At 45.0% G+C, this 19,966-nt stretch overlaps 2 protein-coding genes across 18 annotated transcripts in view; one reads left to right on the top strand and one right to left on the bottom strand.

The window, feature by feature from the left end:
- Nucleotides 1-14,758, bottom strand: part of epb41a (erythrocyte membrane protein band 4.1a) — a 51,147-nt gene extending 36,389 nt beyond the window's left edge. For 3 of the 17 annotated variants that reach the window (XM_026155481.1, XM_026155497.1, XM_026155487.1), the window contains exons 1-3: nt 14,374-14,758; nt 2,410-2,726; nt 737-1,021 (exon numbers count right to left, since the gene is read on the bottom strand). In XM_026155481.1, the coding sequence (XP_026011266.1) occupies nt 737-1,021; nt 2,410-2,718 (594 nt within the window). In that variant the 5' untranslated portion in view covers nt 2,719-2,726; nt 14,374-14,758. Of the gene's footprint in view, nt 1-736; nt 1,022-2,409; nt 2,727-13,868; nt 14,028-14,373 lie in introns of those variants that run through there. The other 14 variants (XM_026155488.1, XM_026155489.1, XM_026155490.1 and 11 more) reach the window with 10 other exon arrangements.
- The window catches only part of LOC113014155 (uncharacterized), a 32,973-nt gene continuing 27,151 nt past the window's right edge, over nt 14,145-19,966 (top strand). Inside the window, exon 1 of the mRNA XM_026155501.1 lies at nt 14,145-14,301. The gene's annotated coding sequence lies outside the window, so the exon portion shown is untranslated. The remainder of the gene's footprint in view (nt 14,302-19,966) is intronic.

The following is a 19,966-nucleotide window of genomic DNA, read 5'->3' as shown; positions in this document are numbered from 1 at the left end:
CTGTGTGTGTGTCTGTGTCTGTCTGTGTCTGTCTGTGTGTCTGTCTGTGTGTGTGTGTGTGTGTGTGTGTGTGTCTGTCTGTGTGTGTCTGTGTGTGTGTGTGTGTGTGTGTGTGTGTGTGTGTGTGTGTGTGTCTGTCTGTGTGTGTCTGTGTGTGTGTGTGTGTGTGTGTGTGCCTGTCTGTGTCTGTCTGTGTGTGTCTGTCTGTGTGTGTCTGTGTGTGTGTCTGTCTGTGTGTGTCTGTGTGTGTGTGTGTGTGTGTGTGTGTGTGTCTGTGTGTGTGTGTGTGTCTGTCTGTGTCTGTCTGTGTGTGTCTGTGTGTGTGTGTGTGTGTGTGTGTGTGTGTGTCTGTGTGTGTGTGTGTGTCTGTCTGTGTCTGTCTGTGTGTGTGTGTCTGTCTGTGTGTGTCTGTGTGTGTGTGTGTGTGTGTGTGTGTGTGTGTGTGTGTGTGTGTGTGTGTCTGTCTGTGTCTGTCTGTGTGTGTGTCTGTCTGTGTGTGTCTGTGTGTGTGTGTGTGTGTGTGTGTGTGTGTGTGTGTGTGTGTGTGTGTGTGTCTGTCTGTGTCTGTCTGTGTGTGTGTGTGTGTGTGTGTGTGTGTGTGCCTGTCTGTGTGTGTGTGTGTGTGTCTGTGTCTGTCTGTGTGTGTGTGTCTGTCTGTGTGTGTGTGTGTGTGTCTGTGTGTGTGTGTCTGTGTGTGTCTGTGTGTGTGTGTGTCTGTCTGTGTGTGTGTACTTACGTCCAGCTCACACTCGTACTGAGTGTCGTCCAGCAGTGTGACTTTGATCTGCATGGTCTTGGGTCGGCGCGGCGCTCTGGGAGCTTTGGCTTCTTCTTCTGCTGTTTTCTCGTCCTTTTCTCCCCTACTGCCTTCTTCAGGGCCAGACTCCTCCTCCTCCTCCTTCTTCTCTTTGTCCTTCTCCTCTTCTTTCTCCACAGTAACCTCCCCTTCCTTGTCCTCGTGTTTCTCCTTGTCTTTTCCAACCTTGTCCTCGTCAGTCTCTTTCTTCTCTACCTGGGTAGCCTGACAAAGACACTTTGATGATGAAGCAGTCATCAAATCAAATCAAAATTTATTTATATAGCACATATTAAAAACAACAGTGTTGACCATAGTGCTTCACAGTCAATAAAAACATGAGACAGTTAAAACAAACAATAGAAGAGGACAACAAACAATAGGTAACAACGCAACAAGCTAAAACAGCCAACTAGACAGAATCAAAAGCCAAAGTAAAAAAATAAGTTCTAAGACGTGATTGGATCGACTGGATCGACTCGGCAGTACGAACATGAACGGGGAGGTTATTCCAGAGTCTGGGTGCCACGGATGCAAAGGCCCGGTCGCCTCTCGACTTCATTCGAGTCCTAGGTTGTGCTAGGAGCCTGTGATTGGACAATATAAGTGCTCTGTTGGGATTGTATGAATGGAGTAAATCAGAAAGATAACTGGGCGCTAAATTATTCAAAATATTAAAAGTGAACAAAAGAATTTTAAAATCTATACGATATTTAACAGGGAGCCAATGTAATTTGGCTAAAATTGGAGTTATGTGTTCATGAATTCTCGTACCTGCTAAAAGACGCGCAGCTGCATTTTGAATTAACTGGAGCCGGCAAAGAGAGGAGTGTTGGAGGCCCGAGTAGAGGCAGTTACAGTAGACCAGTCTGGATGTAATAAATGCGTGGATAAGCTTTTCAAGGTCCTTTAACGGAAGGAATGGCTTTGCTTTGGAAATCTGACGCAACTGGTAAAAGCTGTTTTTTACCACAGTGGACACCAGTCATGTAGTAACTGATATATTTATATGTGTAAAAACATCAGTGTCTTTGCAAAAAGACTAAAGTGCAATTCATACTACTAATCTGAACACCAGGTGACAACCTTGTTTGGATTTAATGCCATCACAGGTGAAACTGAGCAGTTCATACTGGAAAACAACAGTTACTGTGTCTAAACCGATGGATGCAGGGGCTGTCAGAGTTATGAAGAGGATGCACATCGTGCTATGGTGCAGTTTTGATGGAGATGTGCATGTCAAGCATTACAGCTCAGCAAAAACTGTGAGATCATCCACACATCTGAGGTGTCACAGTGTAAACTATGTGAACATGTAGCACACGGAGGATCTTAAATAAGTCACAGCGTAATCAGACTTTATAAAGGTGATCCAGGCTACACCTGAAGGAGCCCAACACCACCTTTGTAATGTTTCTCTTGTAGCCTGAGCAGGGAGGAGGCTTCATGCACCGTCTACAGTCAAGAGTCTCAGGTTTGGAAAATGATTTGCTCAGTAATGTAAAAGTTGACGCATCCTATAAGAAATACTTTGCAACTCGATCCATGACACATTTCCTTACATATCACAGGTAAGACCTAAGTCTGTAACACAGTCACCAACACAGGCTGACCTGAGCCTCAGCGCTGCTTACTGAGTGCTGGTCAAGGGCGACCTCGCCCTCTGTTTTTAGTTCAGGTTCGGGGTCAGCGATGGGTGCTTTAGCTTCTTCCTCCTTGTCCTCCTTTTCTCCACCCTCGCTCTCACACTGTGAACGCCTTTTCAGGAGGGAGGAAAAGAGGCGTGTGAGACCGCGGCCAGCAGGGTTGTGGTTTTGAGGTCGGAGCTGGTCGTCCTCTGGAGTGGGAGGTCTGGCGCCCTGGCCAGCTTCCTCCTGCTGCCTCGGCTTTTTCTGGTGACTTTCTGCCTCGTCTGTTGTCATGTCAACAGCTGTGGAGGTAGATCAGAAAATAGAAATGAAATCAGACAGGTTCATGGTTCAGGCAGATTGGCTTTGTGGAGCTTAAAAAACGGATACTTTACCATCATGCATCAGTCCATCATAACAGCGTTACCAATTCACAATCAGACTGATAAGAGAAATGTTTTCTCAGAGATCAAACCTTTCAAACTTTTCTGCAACAGAACGGATCAAAACCCAGCAAATACAAATACACTAATGTCAATTCAGTTGTTAGCAGCCTTAAGGTGGTTTATATTGCTTTAGCAAAAAGGAAAGTTTGAAGCCTGATCTTGAAAGTAGAGATAGTGTCTGTCTCCTGAACCCAAACTGGAAGCTGGTTCCACAGAAGAGGGGCCTGAAAACTGAAGGCTCTGCCTCCCATTCTACTTTTAAATACTCTAGGAACAACAAGTAGGCCTGCAGAGCGAGAGCCAAGTGCTCTAATAGGGTGATATGGTACTACAAGGTCATTAAGATAAGATGGGGCCTGATTATTTAAGACCTTGTATGTGAGGAGCAGGATTTTGAATTCTGGATTTAACAGGAAGCCAAAACAGGAGAAATATGCTCTCTTTCTAGTCCCTGTCAGGACTCTTGCTGCAGCATTTTGGATTAGCTGAAGGCGTTTCAGGGAGTTTTTAGGACTTCCTGATAATAATGAATTACAGTCGTCCAGCCTGGAAGTAATAAATGCAGCAGTTATCAAAGTTCCTGTACAATGACAATGTCTGTGGGATGGTTACCAGGATGCTGAATTAACTGGGAATTTATTCAATGAGTATTACAAAACTGCTCAGTGGCTAAAAAATAGAGGTTGTGTTTTGGCTTTTAGAAAGCATGTAAAATGAACCCCGATCACAGAGAGACAACAAAAACATCTGACCTGACTATTACAACCGTTACATCACGTTATCTTCATTTAAGATGCCACACTGGGCTGCAGTGTCAGTTTTTCACCACTATTGCTAAAGGGGTGAAAGCTACACTCTCACTTTCAGATGATGCTAATGGCAACATAAAACTCGTGGTGACTGCTGGACGTGTCACTCTTCTGGCAGAACAGTCGTTTTCCTGTCTGCTTGTCACAGTGATCCCATCCCCAGCTCGGTTTGGGATTAATGTGGTCCTATGGGAATTACACCAGGTGGGTGGCTGCATGACCATCAGCTGATGAAGCACAACAGTCAGAAATATTGCTGCTGTAGCACCCCCCCCGCGCACAAACACATCCTCCAACCACACACACCCATATTTTGTTTTCAAACTCCATTGCAGTTTATTTCACACCTCAAACATTTAGTAAACAATTAAGCAAATACAAGTAAACTGCAATAAATTACAGGTAGTAATAAAATAAGCTACTAACTCTTTTACGCTGCGTCCACACACAGAGCTGTTTCTGTGTGTTTGGACCTTTCGTCCACATGTAACCGGCGTTTCGAATCACCGAAAACTGAGGTTTTTTAAAAATACTGGAATACAGAGTTCGTCACGCAACGTCAAAGGTATGTGCCTTTTTCCACGTCACGCTGTGGCCACGTTATTGTTTACATGAGATGAATAGCAGAATGGAGACAAATACTGTTAATCTGACTGTCTGCAGGTTTTACACACAGTTACTGTCCCTCCATTTACAAAGGCTGAGGCGTCACGGTGTCATTATTTTACATGTAGTTGTTTTTTCCTGAGTAATAATGTTCAACATTGCTGTCAACACAGTTTTCAAAAAATGCCCCTCTGTGCAAAATGGGTTCAAAAACATAAACAGCTGTGGGATCCTGTTTGTCCGTGAGTTTGAGAGCCCAGCGCTGCTGCCGACGCAGGGAAACTAATTCTGTCGCAGAGACCTACGTCGGCACTTGTGCAGGTGAAGCCAAAGGGAGGATTTGCTTCACCATATTGTCTAGCATTTGGCTTGGAATGAAGTTGGTTTGGAAACATATTCAGCGATGCTTCATCTCCTGCTTTGCGTTTGCGTGGGCGCCCCGTCAAAAACCTGTCCATGATGCTAGCAGTGTCCAAGCGTTTTGTTTTTGTTTTTTTTCATACCCCTGCAATGGCTCTGCGCCCCCCCCCCCCCCCCCCCCAGGGGGCGGGCCCCACACTTTGGGAACCTCTGATCATTATTAAGAGATGAAAAGCCATTGAATCAACTGAACATATAATTTATTATGAAACAGAAAACTAGATTGTTTTTACATGAGTGATCAGTGTGTGAATTCAAACACTTGCTGCATGCAGGTCCTCGGCCTCTTCAGACTTTCCACAGGCATTGCTGCTTTCATTGATACTTTAGCACTGCTAACCTCATGCGATTAGACAAACTTTAGATACAAACTGCATCTTTTGTTTACATTATTTACTCGGGGCTCTGTCTGTTGCCCCACTCAACAGGTTGCAAGTTCAACTGGAACCTGAGATCCACAAACCCGTTACTGCTTTATTTTTACAGATGCATTCAGTCTTTTGTTTCTATTCATGATTTTTCACTTTGGAATACATAAACTACAAGACATACTAACTGGAATTAGCAGACTAATGGTGCAGACTGGTGGAGGCAGGGAACAAACCACCAACCTTCCTCCAGCAGATAACCTGCTCCACCTCCTGAGCTACAGCCACCTCACAGCTACCTTCAAGAAGTTTTTAGTAAAACCACAGCCCTTTCATTCCTACCTCACAGACCGTACGATTGCACAATTGAACTATTCCTTGGAGCTTCGCTCTCCACCAGACTTCTCTGCAATGTGTCCGGACCCAAACGAGCGGCCATGGAAAAATGGATGGGCTTCCCAGTCGGGTTTCTTTTTGTGGAGAAAAATGACAGAACCGCCCGTGCATAGATTACCAGGGCCTGACATCACAATCAAAGACAAGTATCCACTGCCTTTGATGAACTCCATGTTTGACACTCTTCACGGAGCTGCTATTTTTACCGAACTCGACCTCCGCAGTGCATCCGACAAAGAGATGAATGGAAAACCGCATTCAATACACCACTTTGAATACCCGGTGATGCCGATTGGGCTAACCAACCCCCAGCCATCTTTCAAGCTTTGGTATGTTCTCAGGGATTTTGTGGACAGGTTCGTGTTTGTTTACCCTAGATGACATTCAGATATTTTCCAAGACTCTTGAGGAACACCATGTGGCTTTTCTCACGTCATCTCGAGGAGAACTATGATGTGGGTGACAGGGAGGTGTTAGTAGTAAAGCTCGCTCTGAAAGAATGGCGGCATCTGTTGGAGGCAGCCAAGCAGCCGTTTGCTATCTGGATGGATCATAAAAACCTAACTTACCTGAGGACAGCTAAGAGACTGAGTGCACGGCAGGCACGTGGGTCACTGTCTTTGCCAGGTTTAACTTTTTTATTTCCTACCGTCCACGCTCACGGAGCATCAAAGCCAATGCATTATCACGCCAGTTCGCCACCGACACAATCGCTCTGAGGTCCCAACCATTCTCCCCGCTACAAGCAAGATTGGGTTCATTGCCTGGGATGTGGAGGTCGCCATTCGCCGGTACTGGAGATTGACCCTGATCTGGGTATTGGTCTCGTGAATCGGCGCTATTTACTTGCAGCAGCCCGTTCCACAATTCTGGACCGGGTTCACGCCGCCAAATTCTCATGGCAGACCATTCCATTTCCCCATCATGTCACGCTACACCTGCAAGCCAGTGAGCCACTAGAAAGCCATTCAGTTGCCTTATTACCTCACTCAGCATTTCTCTCCCTCTGTTTCAGTGACCTCTATCCCCGACCCACGAGCCGTGACTGCTTCAGACTCCTGTTAGATTCTCATTTCATGTTTCCGGTGCTTAAGTGTTACTCTTGTGTCTTTGTAAATAAAACCTACCAGTTTGCCTCTGTCTGTATTTGGGTCCATTTTCATGCACTAGCCCCTGCTGCCATAACAGGAATATTAGTCTCTACTATTTCAATTTGTCAGTTAAAATTAGAGATGGACCGATCCGATATTACGTATCGGTATCGGTCCGATACTGACCTAAATTACTGGATCGGATATCGGAGAAAAATAAAAAATGTAATCCGATCCATTAAATATCACGAAAGCACCTCACAAAACTTGCAACACGCCGTAACTCACCTCAGAACGTTAGCACGTCGGAGCAGTATGCATCACGTGATAGAGCGGCTGTGGCATGCGGGACCTGTCGGTGGTCTGGATAGCATTTGGAGCTTCGCTAGCAACCCGGCATTTCATCTCCGACAAAGTTATCCCCGAGAGAAGTAAAGCAAGTGTGTAAGTCCATCTCTGAATGTTTGTAAAGCATTCCTGCATTAAGCTTAACAAGCGACTGCCTCTCGCTCTCCGGCTGCTACTTCAATCATGAAACTGCTTAATGATCAGCTGATCGGCTTTTCTGTCGCGAGTCCGTGTAGTTGTTGTTTTAAACTTGAGTATGAACTTATACAAAATGCAGCAAGATATTTAAAAAACAGTTTTGTTGATTAAAAAACACTATATCGGATTCATATCGGTATCGGCAGATATCCAAATTTATGATATCGGTATCGGTATCGGACATAAAAAAGTGGTATCGTGCCATCTCTAGTTAAAATCAGGACAGACAGGTTGTAACACCTACAGGCACATAAAGTTGATGGTGAGAATCCTTTTCTGGCTTAATACCAGGACCAACACTTCCAAGACACTGGAAGCTAACCCACCTAAGTAACTAACCAGAATCTTTATGTAAAAAAGTCAAAAGTTAGTGACCAGGGTTCAGCGGGCAACTGGAGAAAATATATTTACATCCATGGATGAACAATGTTGTTCGTGCATTATCATCTCTGTACTGTGTTTTACTGCTATTGGGTCATAAACTAGATCATTCAATGACTTGACATTCTGACCAGAAGAGAAAATGGTAAATTAATAAGATTAAAGCACCGCAACAGTTCCAAGTCAGCAAGAAACAGAAGGAGACCACGGTGGTGGATGAAGTCCCCAGGGTGGAGAAGGAATGCTTCTTTATAAAGGTAAGAGGTGCCAGGGCTCCTGGACGTGATGGGACACCACTTTTAACAGGTGCCTCAGATGGGCAGAGATCTGAAGGATGCCAGACAATAAGCTCAGGTTTCTCATAAGTGCTGCCTACAACTCCCTTCCATAGCCCTGCCTGTTTAGTAGTGCTTACTATGGCAGCTGGCGTCCTGTAGGCAGGACAGCATGGCAAGTCTGCATGTTTTCATAACAAAAGGACGCAACAATGAAAAGGAGAAAAGATGGCACTGTCCCAGGGATGCTTCGGGTGGCAAGGAAGTCAGGAAGTCCTCAAGATGTGTAGTGTGATGGCATACTTCAGAGTCAGCTATCTATCTATTATTGTAGGATCTACTGTACAATACAAAGCGCCTTGAGGCGACTGTTGTTGTGATTTGGTGCTATATAAATAAATGAATTTGGAGAAACAGCCGTTTACTCTCACACACTGAGATCTGTCAGTTAAAAAGTCTAAAATCCAACCAACGAGATTAAAATCAAGTTTAAACTGGTTAAGAAGTTTATCGACTAAAAGATGTGGCTGGATAGAATTAAAAGCTGAAGAAAAATCAATAAATACGGGCCGAGCATGAGCTTTAGCTTTAGCATGATGTCAGCTGGTAAAGACTGGCAGATATTTGGTGAACCTCAAGGAGAAGCTCCTCTTCCCAAGAGATATAACAACAACTCTCCGCAGATAGAGACGACCGAACTGGCAGAGGCCAGGCACCTGACAGCAAAGCCAGGATTTACCCTGTGGAGGCTGGGTGTCAGGACATAGTGGGCAAAGCAGCTGTCCAGCTACTTCATGAGTGACCGGCCCAAACCTGCAGAAAGCCATGAAGGCATTAGGAGAGGAGGCTGAGAAAGCAAGCTTTTGGCTTTGGCTCTGGTGGAAGGATGTCAGTTAGCAGGCAACACCACAGTAAAGGCAGCTGCTGGGGGTGCCACAGAGACATCCCTGGTGTGCCACTGCCCCCCACTGGGAGATGTACTGGGATAGGGGGCAAAACATCCATGGATGGCGACCTCCAGTTGATGTGGTGGTGTGAAGACTCCAGTGACACTTAAAGCACCAGGGAACAACTTTGTTAGCTGACCAACGGGTTTCGGCTTGTGGCCTGCATCGGGGTCATCACAAAATACCAAACAGTGTGTGTTTCGATAAAAAAAAAGAATTACAGGTGAACCAGTCACACATTCACGCATAAACAAGCTGACCAATCAGCATTTAAGGGGGTGGTACTGGCTGATTGGTTGAATCAGAGGCCAAACAGGCTCTGGCCTGAGCCAGGACAGATTTAGGGCTTCAGTTGATGACCTTGCAGCTGACCTTCTGGCACTGGCGGTGACATGACTGGCTCAATGACAAAGCAGGAAACATGCATTAAGCATTAAAACTCTTTGATGTGTAGTATTATTTCCCAGCTGACTGACTCATTCCAGTTTTATTTATCCAAATGCAGTAGCATTTAAAACTATTCTAACTATATATTCTCACAACGACTGTACTGATTCTCATGTATAATTGAAAACTGACATTATTGACATGATGTGAAAACATATACAAAAAAATTACAACTGCAACCATTGCAAAAAGACAAAAACACATTTTTGAATGCACTGAATCTCCAGTTGCTATACAGCCTCAGTGTTTGGATACGCTTACGGTCTCTGATACTATTTTAAGGTATGCTCATAGATTAAAGGTGGAGAGCCAACACGACTAGCACATGAAGTTCCAGAAGCTGCTGGCAGCCCACAGTGCTGAGTGGACACGGGCGTAGCTGCACGAGTGCTGACAGGACAGAGTGCCACAGCTCCAGGTACACTGACGACCGTGATGAGAGCTAAACGCTGTATTTTACAGTTCACATGGTCGGTTTGGTGCGATAAAGAAAAAGTATGCAGATTTAATTTGTGCTGCTGTGTGTGAAATGATGTTGCCAAACACACTGAGCACATCAGGAAGTAAGGAAGAGGTTTCAGCAGAGTTGAGCCGTTGTTCTTAATGAAAGCCTTTCGGTGTTTCTTTGGCCATTGGCTACATTTTTAACTCATTTTCACTCCAGTCCCTGAACATATCACCGTCGCCAGGACAATAGTGTTTTGTTTTGTTGACCTATGAATCAGTCAAACATAAAAAACACACCGAACTCAAAGGATGAACCTGTGATGTGTCTAACACATAACTCAGCAAACAACACATCTTAAACTGTATCTTTAGGCTCTATGTTACCAGCAGCAAAAAAACCGCACAGACCTTTTCTCATTTCTGTGGTTCTATGAAAAATGCCAAAGATAACCCAGTTTGACAAACAAAACATAACAAGGTGATTCCCAAAGAGTTATTAACCGAAATTAGGCAACTCAGCTCAGTTTAAAGGCGAGTTAGTCAAGTACGGGACAAATGAATACGGTGTAGGCCTGGAAAAAAAAACTCCACGATTTAGAATATTGAACATAAAATGATGTTCATTTAGAAAAATATGGTCTAAAAACAAAAAGAATATAAATGAAAAAAGATGATGCGTTGTAAGGTGACCCTTTAACCGGGAAGCACTGGCCCAGAGTTTCTCAGGAACATGCTGCTCACACGTGGCAACACAACAGGATAGCAACAGTGTAACACTCGGCTCAGCACCTCACACCTCGCTAAACAATGGGTGACATCACGGTGGCCATCTTTTATGTACAGTTTATGCTTCAAGCATAAAACGCCGAACACCATCAACTAACTAGAATAATACTGAATCCGTATAAATGAAAGTTACAAGGATAACAAAGAGATACATTTGTGACATGAGACATATTTGGCTTTCTAAAAGAGCAACGATATAAAAGTGACTGCTGCTGAAATATAATCGACATGTGTTTTAAAGCACACTTGCTTTTTACATTTACAATTTTCAGAAGGCCCAGTTAGCACCAGTTGGCACCATTATAATGGTTATAAGACACTTCTCTGTCTTCTCTGTTTGAGGTGTGGAAAGACAGACACAGTATTACTGACATTATGTCACAATAACCTGCTCGGGCTCCATGTCTAATGCTCGTCACAGCCCGCAGTCGCTGTGCTGTAGAGCGCCGGCTGTCTTTCCACCCTTGAGAGACTTGATCACCGCCTTGGTCTCGTCAGAAGTGAAGGCACCAGTGTCCACAACGAGTTCATCATTTTTGGCTAAGTCATCATCCAACAAAGGCATATCTGGGACAGGTTGATTCAGGAGATCTTTGAAGTGCGCTACCCAGCGCTTATCGTGGTCTTTCTGCGTGAGGAGAGGTCTGCTGTCAAGGTGACGGTAAGATCGCGCACGATCTGGAATAGCGTTCTCGTATCGTTCCGATCAGCAGCTTTCCGCTCGACCCATTTGCGTTTATCCCTTCGACAGCTTCGCTTCACCTGCCAATCGGGGCGTCGGTACCACTCCTCTGCGGCTTGCTGTTGTTTATTTCATGCCGTCTGATCCCGGGCGATCTTCGCTCTTCGTCGTTCATCGACTAGCTGCCATGTTCGATCTTGGATTCAACGTTCCTCGAAGGTCCCTCTTCACCGACCGATGGCATTTTCGACGCTGGCCACCACGGCGGTTCGAAGGGCAAGTGGAGGAGGGGTTAAATAAGTCAGAGTATAGTGAGATCAGAGCCAAGAAGTGGTAGAAATGCTTTATATAGTGCACAGTCAAACTATATAATGGTGTCTTTGATTTTGTCTGAAAGTACAGATATAGACACAGATTTTAAGGCATGAGGCCTGTGTTTGGGCACATAGTGGCCCAGTACCAACAATCACAGTGACACATCCATATCATTAGGTGGATTTCTAGGTTCAAATTAGGTCAGTGACATGAAGTGATATGACAAGACAGACCAAGCAGTTTAAAAGAGGTGCTAAGGTTTAGGCTGAAAGGAAGGCCTGGTTCACCGGAAACATCAGCAAAGAGTAAAACGTACTTAAGTGTATCTGTATTTCTGACTGCACGGTAGCCTGTGTCAGAGCGCTAAAATTGAGCTTAAGCGCTAAAAGCGGCTTTAAAATAATCTGGGTGGGATTAAAGGCTGCAGTGTGCAGATGTGGAGCACAGAGGATGCTGATGTTAATCAGTAACTACTGCATGAGCCTCCCTCCTCACACACTCATGATCTACACAGTGCCACCGTGTTTGGGGAGAGAAAAAAACATGGAATTCGACCTGACCCAGATGAATCTGTGGCAAGGATTCATCGTTATCCAGCGAAGGAAAAACAAGTTCTGAAACACAAAAACACGTGAATCCATGCACAGCATCTGTGTGAAGAGAGGGCAGTATGAGGTCACACCGAATCAGCAGGCATCAGTGACAACGATGGAGGCAGTCAGCATAGAAACAACACACAGCTCTGAGCATCTGAGGGCTGGGCAGGTAGAGACCATCGTTCAGTTAACAATCGTTTTTATCAATGACCTTTCTTTCTGATGAAAGCAAGACAATAACTAAATAAACACTAATAATCGAAGGAAAAGAAACGATGATGAAATGTAGCAAAACTTTCATTAACGAATAAATAAACAAAAATCCTGGAGAGACAAGATGTCAAGTGCTCGAGGTGCAGAGCAAGGAGTTTGAAAGTGAGCAGGTCAGAAGAAGAACCTCCCTACGGTTAGGTGGACACATTCGATGTGTTTGTCATGAGTAGCACGTTACTGTAACCAGATTACTTTTTTCAAGTAACGGGTAAAGTAAGGGATTACTATTGCAGAAAAAGTAGTTACATTACAGTTACATTCCCGTAAGCACGCTGCGTTACAGCGTTACTAAACTGTGATTTTGTTTGTGAGAGTGTCTCGTGACAATGACGTACGAGCGTGTGACGTCCGTGGCAGCAACAGACGTGGATAACATGGAGTGATGGAGAGAGTACGACCGTGCAGCGTTGCGGAAGTAATCAGATTACTGTGAGTTTGAATCTGTTAAAAGTGACACAAACATCAGCGTCTGCTGTTCACTCTGTGTGGGAAGGAAACTTCTTTCTGCAGCGAAAAAATGAAACTTCAAATCTGAGCGAGCAGCGAGCGCGCCGCCACGGCAACGTGACATTCACAGAGAAACCCCCGGACCCCCCACTGACATGACCGCTGTGGGCAAACCTCCACCCGCCCCACTCCTGATAAACAGGTGGCAATAGATTTAAGAGCTGCTGAGTCTTTGATTCTATTTATTTTCTGCTGTGTTTTACTCGCATCTATTTGAAAGAGTGTAAACACAAAACATGATTTTATCTGCTGGAACATGCAGACGATAGGTTTCCATGTTAAACACGTTTCTTCCAGTCAGAGAATGTTGCAAATAATTTAATATTTGCGTGATGCATAAAGTTAAAAAGATGAAAACTAATAAAACAAGTTTAAAAAATACTTTTTCATTGGATTCAGTTTCATATGATGGATTATGCAGAAACAGTCGAACACGGCTGAAAGCTAACACTGTTGCTTTATTACATATTCAGGTTGTAACTCATGTTTTTGAAAAACAACTAAGTAACTAATTACTTAATCAGTAATGTAACAGGATTACTTTTTGGAGATGTAATCAGTAATTAGTAACTAATTACTTTTTTCAAGTAACTTGACCAACACTGCTGGTCACAGAATGAAATATGTTCCTGTGCTCGTCCAGCTTTGTGAGCTCGCTCGCTGGTCTCAGATCAGCACCTTGTGCCTCTGCTGCTGTCACGGTTTGAAGCTTTGTGGTTATTATGAGTGTTATTTGAGTTACTGCTGGCACCACGATACTGACGCTGTTTGAACTTTGACGTGTCTCCGCATTGAACAGCTGAGTTAGATATTTGTGATAATGAGCAGTTGAACAGGTTCAACAGTCACACTTTGCTTCCTTGACAGTGAAATTTTTGAAGGCCTAATAACGCACCAAAACTGCAGAGAGATACTATAAAATCACCACAACCTTGAGAAACAGTCTGCAGACGTGTATCGTGTTCTTTGCCTTGTTTTAGTGTCTGACTTGGAACACTGAATGAATATGAAGTAGCAGTGAGATGTGTCTGATGTGCTGTGACAACAATGAACGTGGCAGCATGTAGCAGACAGCAGCGCTATAAAACCACCGAGAGCATCCACACCTCGTTGCTTTCTTCTGCGGCGCTTGAACTGAAGTGAAGAACTTTTCTCCGTCTCACCGGACAATAATCAAAGAGTCCAGTCCTCATGATGATGATGATGATGATGATGCGCTCTGCTGTGAGCGCTGCAGGCCTGGGTACCAGAGCGCGGTGCTGTTCATGCTCATAATGTATCAAAGCACGAAACGGAAGCATCTCCTGGTGCGCTGGTTGTGTAACACGAATGCGCGGATTGCGGTGGTCACGGATAAAGAAGTAGTGCATCCGCTCATGCTGTTACATCATCGCCGTATCATCAGACACGACCTTCTACCATGCAGAAATCATCCAAACTCCACTAACGCTGTTTTTCTGACCCGTTTTCCTGCATTTTGCTGCCGTGACTCAGTCAACACTACAGCCCGGCGCTGAGCGTGGGACAATAAAAGGGGCGGTAGGTGTACCTGTCTGCAAATGGCGCTGGATGTGTGCGTGAGCAGCTCGTGTGATGCCGAGGATCACTCACCCGCTCACCTCAGAGCATCCGAAAAGAACAGGTCCTGTTTGAAAGCGGTGTCAGCGTGCACTCGTCCTCACAGGCATCAGTTAGAGAGCGCGCTCATTCATCAGCGTTATCAAGCGGCTTTAACAAAGTGTTTGGGTACCAGGCGCCAGATGGCACTTTGCCCTGAGCGTTGTCTGACAGACAGCGGTACGTGCAGGCTAGAGGTGCATGTAAGGACCGCTTCATGTCAGCGCCCGATCACAACAACAGCCGCCTCATCGTAAGGCAGACCCTACCCTGTCCACATACAGCAGTACTCAACAGCCTTAATATATGCAGTCAGTTCTAGGACCTGCTGCATTCTCTGGGCATACTTATATGGCACTTTATACAACACTCACACATTCATATGAGCACTGTGCAGTAAACCACACTGTAAACATATAACACTATTTATTTATTTCTCCTGATTTGTATATTTGTACACTTAAAATACTGTTCATATGTGTGCGCTGAGTGGGAGCTGCTCTGTATCTCACTGTGTGTATGGTGACAGTAAAAGGCATTCTGTTCTATATCCTGCTTCAGAGAGCAACTTGGTATGAGTATGCTGCTAAGGATATCTGGCATGCAGGCTTGTAGATGTCCTGCTCGACCTCTTGAGCTACATCCAAGTAAATGCAGAAACAATACCACTGCAGCTTAGAAACAACAAAGTAGCTAAAGAGAAAGCCAGCCTGTAAGACAACAATGAGGAACAACACGGCCCACTTTACACCCTCTGCCACCCCCTTCCTTCTACAGAAGGGTGGAGTTTTGAATGTAATGAGACCAGTGTATATGTAGAAGTAGCCAATGCTAGCAGAGCAGACAGCAGCGTTCACCAATCAGAGCTCAGGAAGCTGCTGCTCCTGGCAGAGCTCCACCATCAGTAACCAAGGGTCCCCGCCATGAAATCAGTGCATCCATCATCAGTGAGCCACTGGAAACAGCAGCAGCTAGAAATGAGCTGAAATGATGTACAAGGTTGATTTTCTCTTTCTGATGAAATTTGAAAGCAGCCTGCATCGGACAGCTCGTGTGGCAAGCAGAAAGATCTCACAGGTATCTGGACACTCGCTGTTATATAACAGGCCGTAACAGGCCAACAATCACACGATCTCATGTGAAACAAGATCCTGTGATCCGAGCAGCCAGAGGAGCTCGTGGATGAGCTTTTAGATCCTCTGAGGAAGAGCGCAAACATGCTTATTCACACTTTCTCCACAAAGCAGAATTATTGGTGCGCTGCACAACGCCAGGAACCAGAGACCTCTGACACGCATGTTTGTACGGCAGCTACAAACTAGTGATGTGCGATTCCACTGATTCCCTTTCTGATCCGATACCAAGTAAAATCCAGAGTGGTATCGACGATACTGACCCGATACCACCCTGGATACTCTGTACAAAAACGTAATGTTTCATTGTGTTTCATAATACAACATAGAATTGCATTATTTAATTGTAATAATAATATAGCTTCATAATGATTACAGGACATCAGACTACTTGTTCTCATTGCTTAATGATGCAGAATTATCATATAGAAATAAAAACCTGAAGTTGTGCTATTTGAACACGTAGCCTGCCTGCTGCACTAAAGGACTCCGTGAGAGACGTCTGTCTCGCCCTAGCAGCACCTGTCCCTGTCCTCCACCTGTCCCTCTCCTCCACCTGTCCCTGTCCTCCACCTGCCCCTGTCCTCCACCTGCCCCTGTCCTCCACCTGCCCCTGTCCTCCACCTGTCCCTGTCCTCCACCTGTCCCTGTCCTCCACCTGCCCCTGTCCTCCACCTGTCCCTCTCCTCCTCTTCAGTTCGCCTCAACATACGCTCGTCATATTCTGTGATATGATTTACTCTGAGGTGTTTGACGAGGTCAGCGGTGTTACCACAACATCTCACTTTCTTGCCACATGTATCGCAAACCACGTCTTGGCTGTTTGTGGAGGTAAAATACGTCCCCACATGACTCCAATTACACTCAGCCATTGTTGCGAGTGCGCACACCAGGGGCTGTGACACAGTTATACAGCCCTGTTTCACACATGACTATGAAAGGCGGAAGAGGAAGTAGTTCCTTCCAATTTAGACAATCCGAATGATATAGTTTCTTTCCACTGTGTTCCTGTTAATGAAAAACTACAAATTTACTCCAGAGTACTAACACATCGATATTTTAATATGAGAATCGATTCTAGAACAGCACGGTGGCACAGTAGTTAGCACTGTTGCCGCACAGCAAGAAGGTCCTGAGTTCAATTCCACCATCAGGTCTTTCTGTGTGGAGTTTGCATGTTCTCCCCGTGTCTGCGTGGGTTCCCTCCGGGTACTCCGGCTTCCTCCCACCGTCCAAAGACATGCAGCTTGTGGGGATAGGCTGATTTGACAATCCAAATTGCCACTAGGTGTGAATGTGAGTGTGAATGGTTGTCTGTCCCTGTGTGTTGGCCCTGCGACAGACTGGCGACCTGTCCAGGGTGTACCCCGCCTCTCGCCCTATGACAGCTGGGATAGGCTCCAGCGCCCCCCGCGACCCTGAAAAGGATAAGCGGAAGCGAATGGATGGATGGATTCTAGAACATAAATTACTGGTATCAGAAGAATCGATATTTCAGTGTCGATCCGCACACCACTACAGCAAACAGACAGCAGCAGTTATCAGTCAGCATCAGTCAGACTAGATCAGGTAAAAATGTATTTTACATGTGGAGGAAAGCTTTAACTTTTCCAAAATCCTTCAAATATCTCTCTGTATAAAGGAAAGTGCTAGGAACGAGCTACATGAACAATGCTTTCAAAGGAATCTGATGTTTTTGGTATGCAGTGATAGTGTATGTGTTTTTACACACGGGACATTTTAAGCTTAAATGTGGAATATTATTGTATTTCTTGATGATTGTTCTGTGAACACCACAGACCCACACAGCGTTCACAGTTAAATTGTCTTTATTGTACAGATTTTGCACACACACGATGCCTCCTCCTCGCCACCTCGACCACCGAGCTTCCTGTTCGGCACCTCGTGTTTCCCAGGGCAGCTTGCAGCTGTGCTCTCACACGCCTCCCTTCGCCGGAGAGAGTTGGTCAGCCTAATTCCCTCCACCTGGCTCACTGTAGCGGAGCCAGAGACCACAGCCCTGCCATGTCCTATAAGTCATTAAAGGCCATTTCACTTCATTTTAGTTCAGATTTATTGGTGGTGCCGGTTTACAGTCAGCTCTTTGTGCTTCTTCTGAAAGTTCTTAAAATGAAACATGTCTTTAAAATGTATTTCAGTGAAAGGACAAACATGCCGCCTGAGTCGGCACAAAGGAAGAGCGTACCAAGTAAGCTGCGAGACACGCCCCCATAGATACAGCACCGTGGTTATAATTGCCATATCTAAGCCAACTCATGTGCTTTTGTCTGAGCGCTGGTCTGTTCACCACACTGCTCCTCACATCGGCGCTCTTTACAATCAGATCTGTTCTCGCATTCACACAGACGCTCCTTCCCCCATCACTTTACAAAAGGCCACCGTTGCAACCCCCTCCTCCTTCACTTGCATCCTCCAACCCCCTTCCACACAGGAGCAGGTGCTAAGCCAGACTGTCTGCTGAGGTGAAGCATCAGCCATTAAGGGAATTAAAAACAAGAGAATTTTAAAAACAATCCTAAAATGTACAGGAGTGAAATTAAAAATGGGGTAATGTGCTCAGACTGTTTTGTTCCACTTAAAAGACGAGCTGCAGCATTTTGCAAAACCTGCAGACGCCTAATGGACGCATCACTAACCCCACAATAAAGCGCGTTACAATAATCCAGCCTAGATGTAACAAAGGCATGGATTACTGTCTCAAAATGCTGTTTCGATAAGATAGGCTTTATTTTGACTAATTGCCTCAAATGAAAAAAGCGAGATCTTACAACAGACCTGGCTTTCAAGTTTAAGATCTGCCTCCATTTTAACTCCCAGATCAGTGATGACTGGTTCAACATACTGTGCCAGCGAACCAAGATCTATAGTAGTGGCCTCAGAAGAGCCACCAAGAACCATCACTTCTGTTTTCTGCTCATTAAAATGTAAAAAGTTCAAAGCCATCCAGGCCCTTATTTCATCAAGGCATCTACGCAGAGGGTCTACTGAGAAGCCATTTATCTTTATAAGTGGGAAACAACAGTGGAAAGAAATCCCATGTTTCCTGAAAATAGAGCCAAGGTGTTGAAGATGTAGGGAGTAAAGAAGCGGGCCTAAAACCGAACCCTGTGGGACCCCACAGTGCAGAGAAGCAGCAGAGGATGCAAACTCCCCGAGTTTCACAGAGAAATCCACTCTGCCAAACAGGATCTGAACCGCTGCAGAGCGGCACTGCTAACACCCACCAACTGCTCTAAACGGGAAATTAAAATGTTATGATCCGCTGTATCAAAGACAGCAGTTAAATCTAACAGCACGATAATAACACACCTGAGTCAGTTGGTAAAAACACATAATTAAAAACTCTTAAAACGGCAGATTAGGTACTATGTAAAGCTTTAAAACCCGGAAAACTTCTAAAGTATCGTGTTCTTCTATAAAGGACATTTATTGCTTGTAAACCACCTTTTCAAGAATTTTGGGGGTAAAGTAGGAAATAGGCCTGTAATTTGCAATAGTATCAGGATTAAGAGCAGGTTTCTTAAGTAGAGGCTGAATCACTGCATGTTTAAGATTCACAGGTACAACACCAGAGGACAGACTACTATTTACTGCGTTTCTTCACCCTTGGTGGAGAGTCCCAGATTTTAAGACCTACTGGGAGATGTCCCTTATGCTGGGCTTACATGCGAATTTTGGCTCATTTTGGCTCATTTTGAGCATTTTTCAGTCGTGCGACCGTTTTGGTGATCAGTTTCGCCTTCATCGTGCGTCGTGCATCGTGTAGTATACGTGGGGTAACGAGAAGCGATTAACACCTCACGACCAGCTCCCGATCATCAATCGCTTGGTCGTAAGAAAATCAAACCTGGTTTGAAATCCTGTCAGCCGTCGTGAGGCTGTCACCGCAGCCTCTCACACTGCGCAGACACAGAAATGAAAGTGAAAAGACGAAGCAGCAGTGCAGCGTGTGACCTGGACACAAGCGATGGACATAGCTGGACTGGCCATCGGGCATACCGGGTGATTTTTTGTTTTTATGGGCCGATGGATTTTTTTTTTTTTTTTTTTTTAGGAAGGGTATAAATAATGAAAGGTGTTGGATTGGCCAATTGGTCATGATCGGCTCTGGGCTGGACCAATTACAGTCGAGGAGGCCGGATGCACCCGCCCCCTTGTTTAGCAATCACGTGATTTTCGCGCATTGCATGCCGGGAACTCGTGGCAAAACAATCCAAGTACCGCATCAAATGCAAGCACTTGCAGCACCGCAAAACGTTCATTCTCCGGTTCCAATGCCTTCTTGTTTTTTTCTTTGCCGCACAAAAAAGGAATGTACAAAACAAAAGGAGAACAATGCCGGTCCGTACAAAGACAGACTCGACAAAAAGACGAAGAAAAGATACGAGGAAAAAATCAAAGGAGTGAAAGGGTCAGACCCTTATGAGCACACA

The sequence above is a fragment of the Astatotilapia calliptera genome, chromosome 22, assembly GCF_900246225.1.
Source record: "Astatotilapia calliptera chromosome 22, fAstCal1.2, whole genome shotgun sequence".
NCBI lineage: Eukaryota > Metazoa > Chordata > Actinopteri > Cichliformes > Cichlidae > Astatotilapia > Astatotilapia calliptera.
Note: the sequence above shows the minus strand (reverse complement) of the source record. Positions and strands in the feature narration are given on the sequence as shown.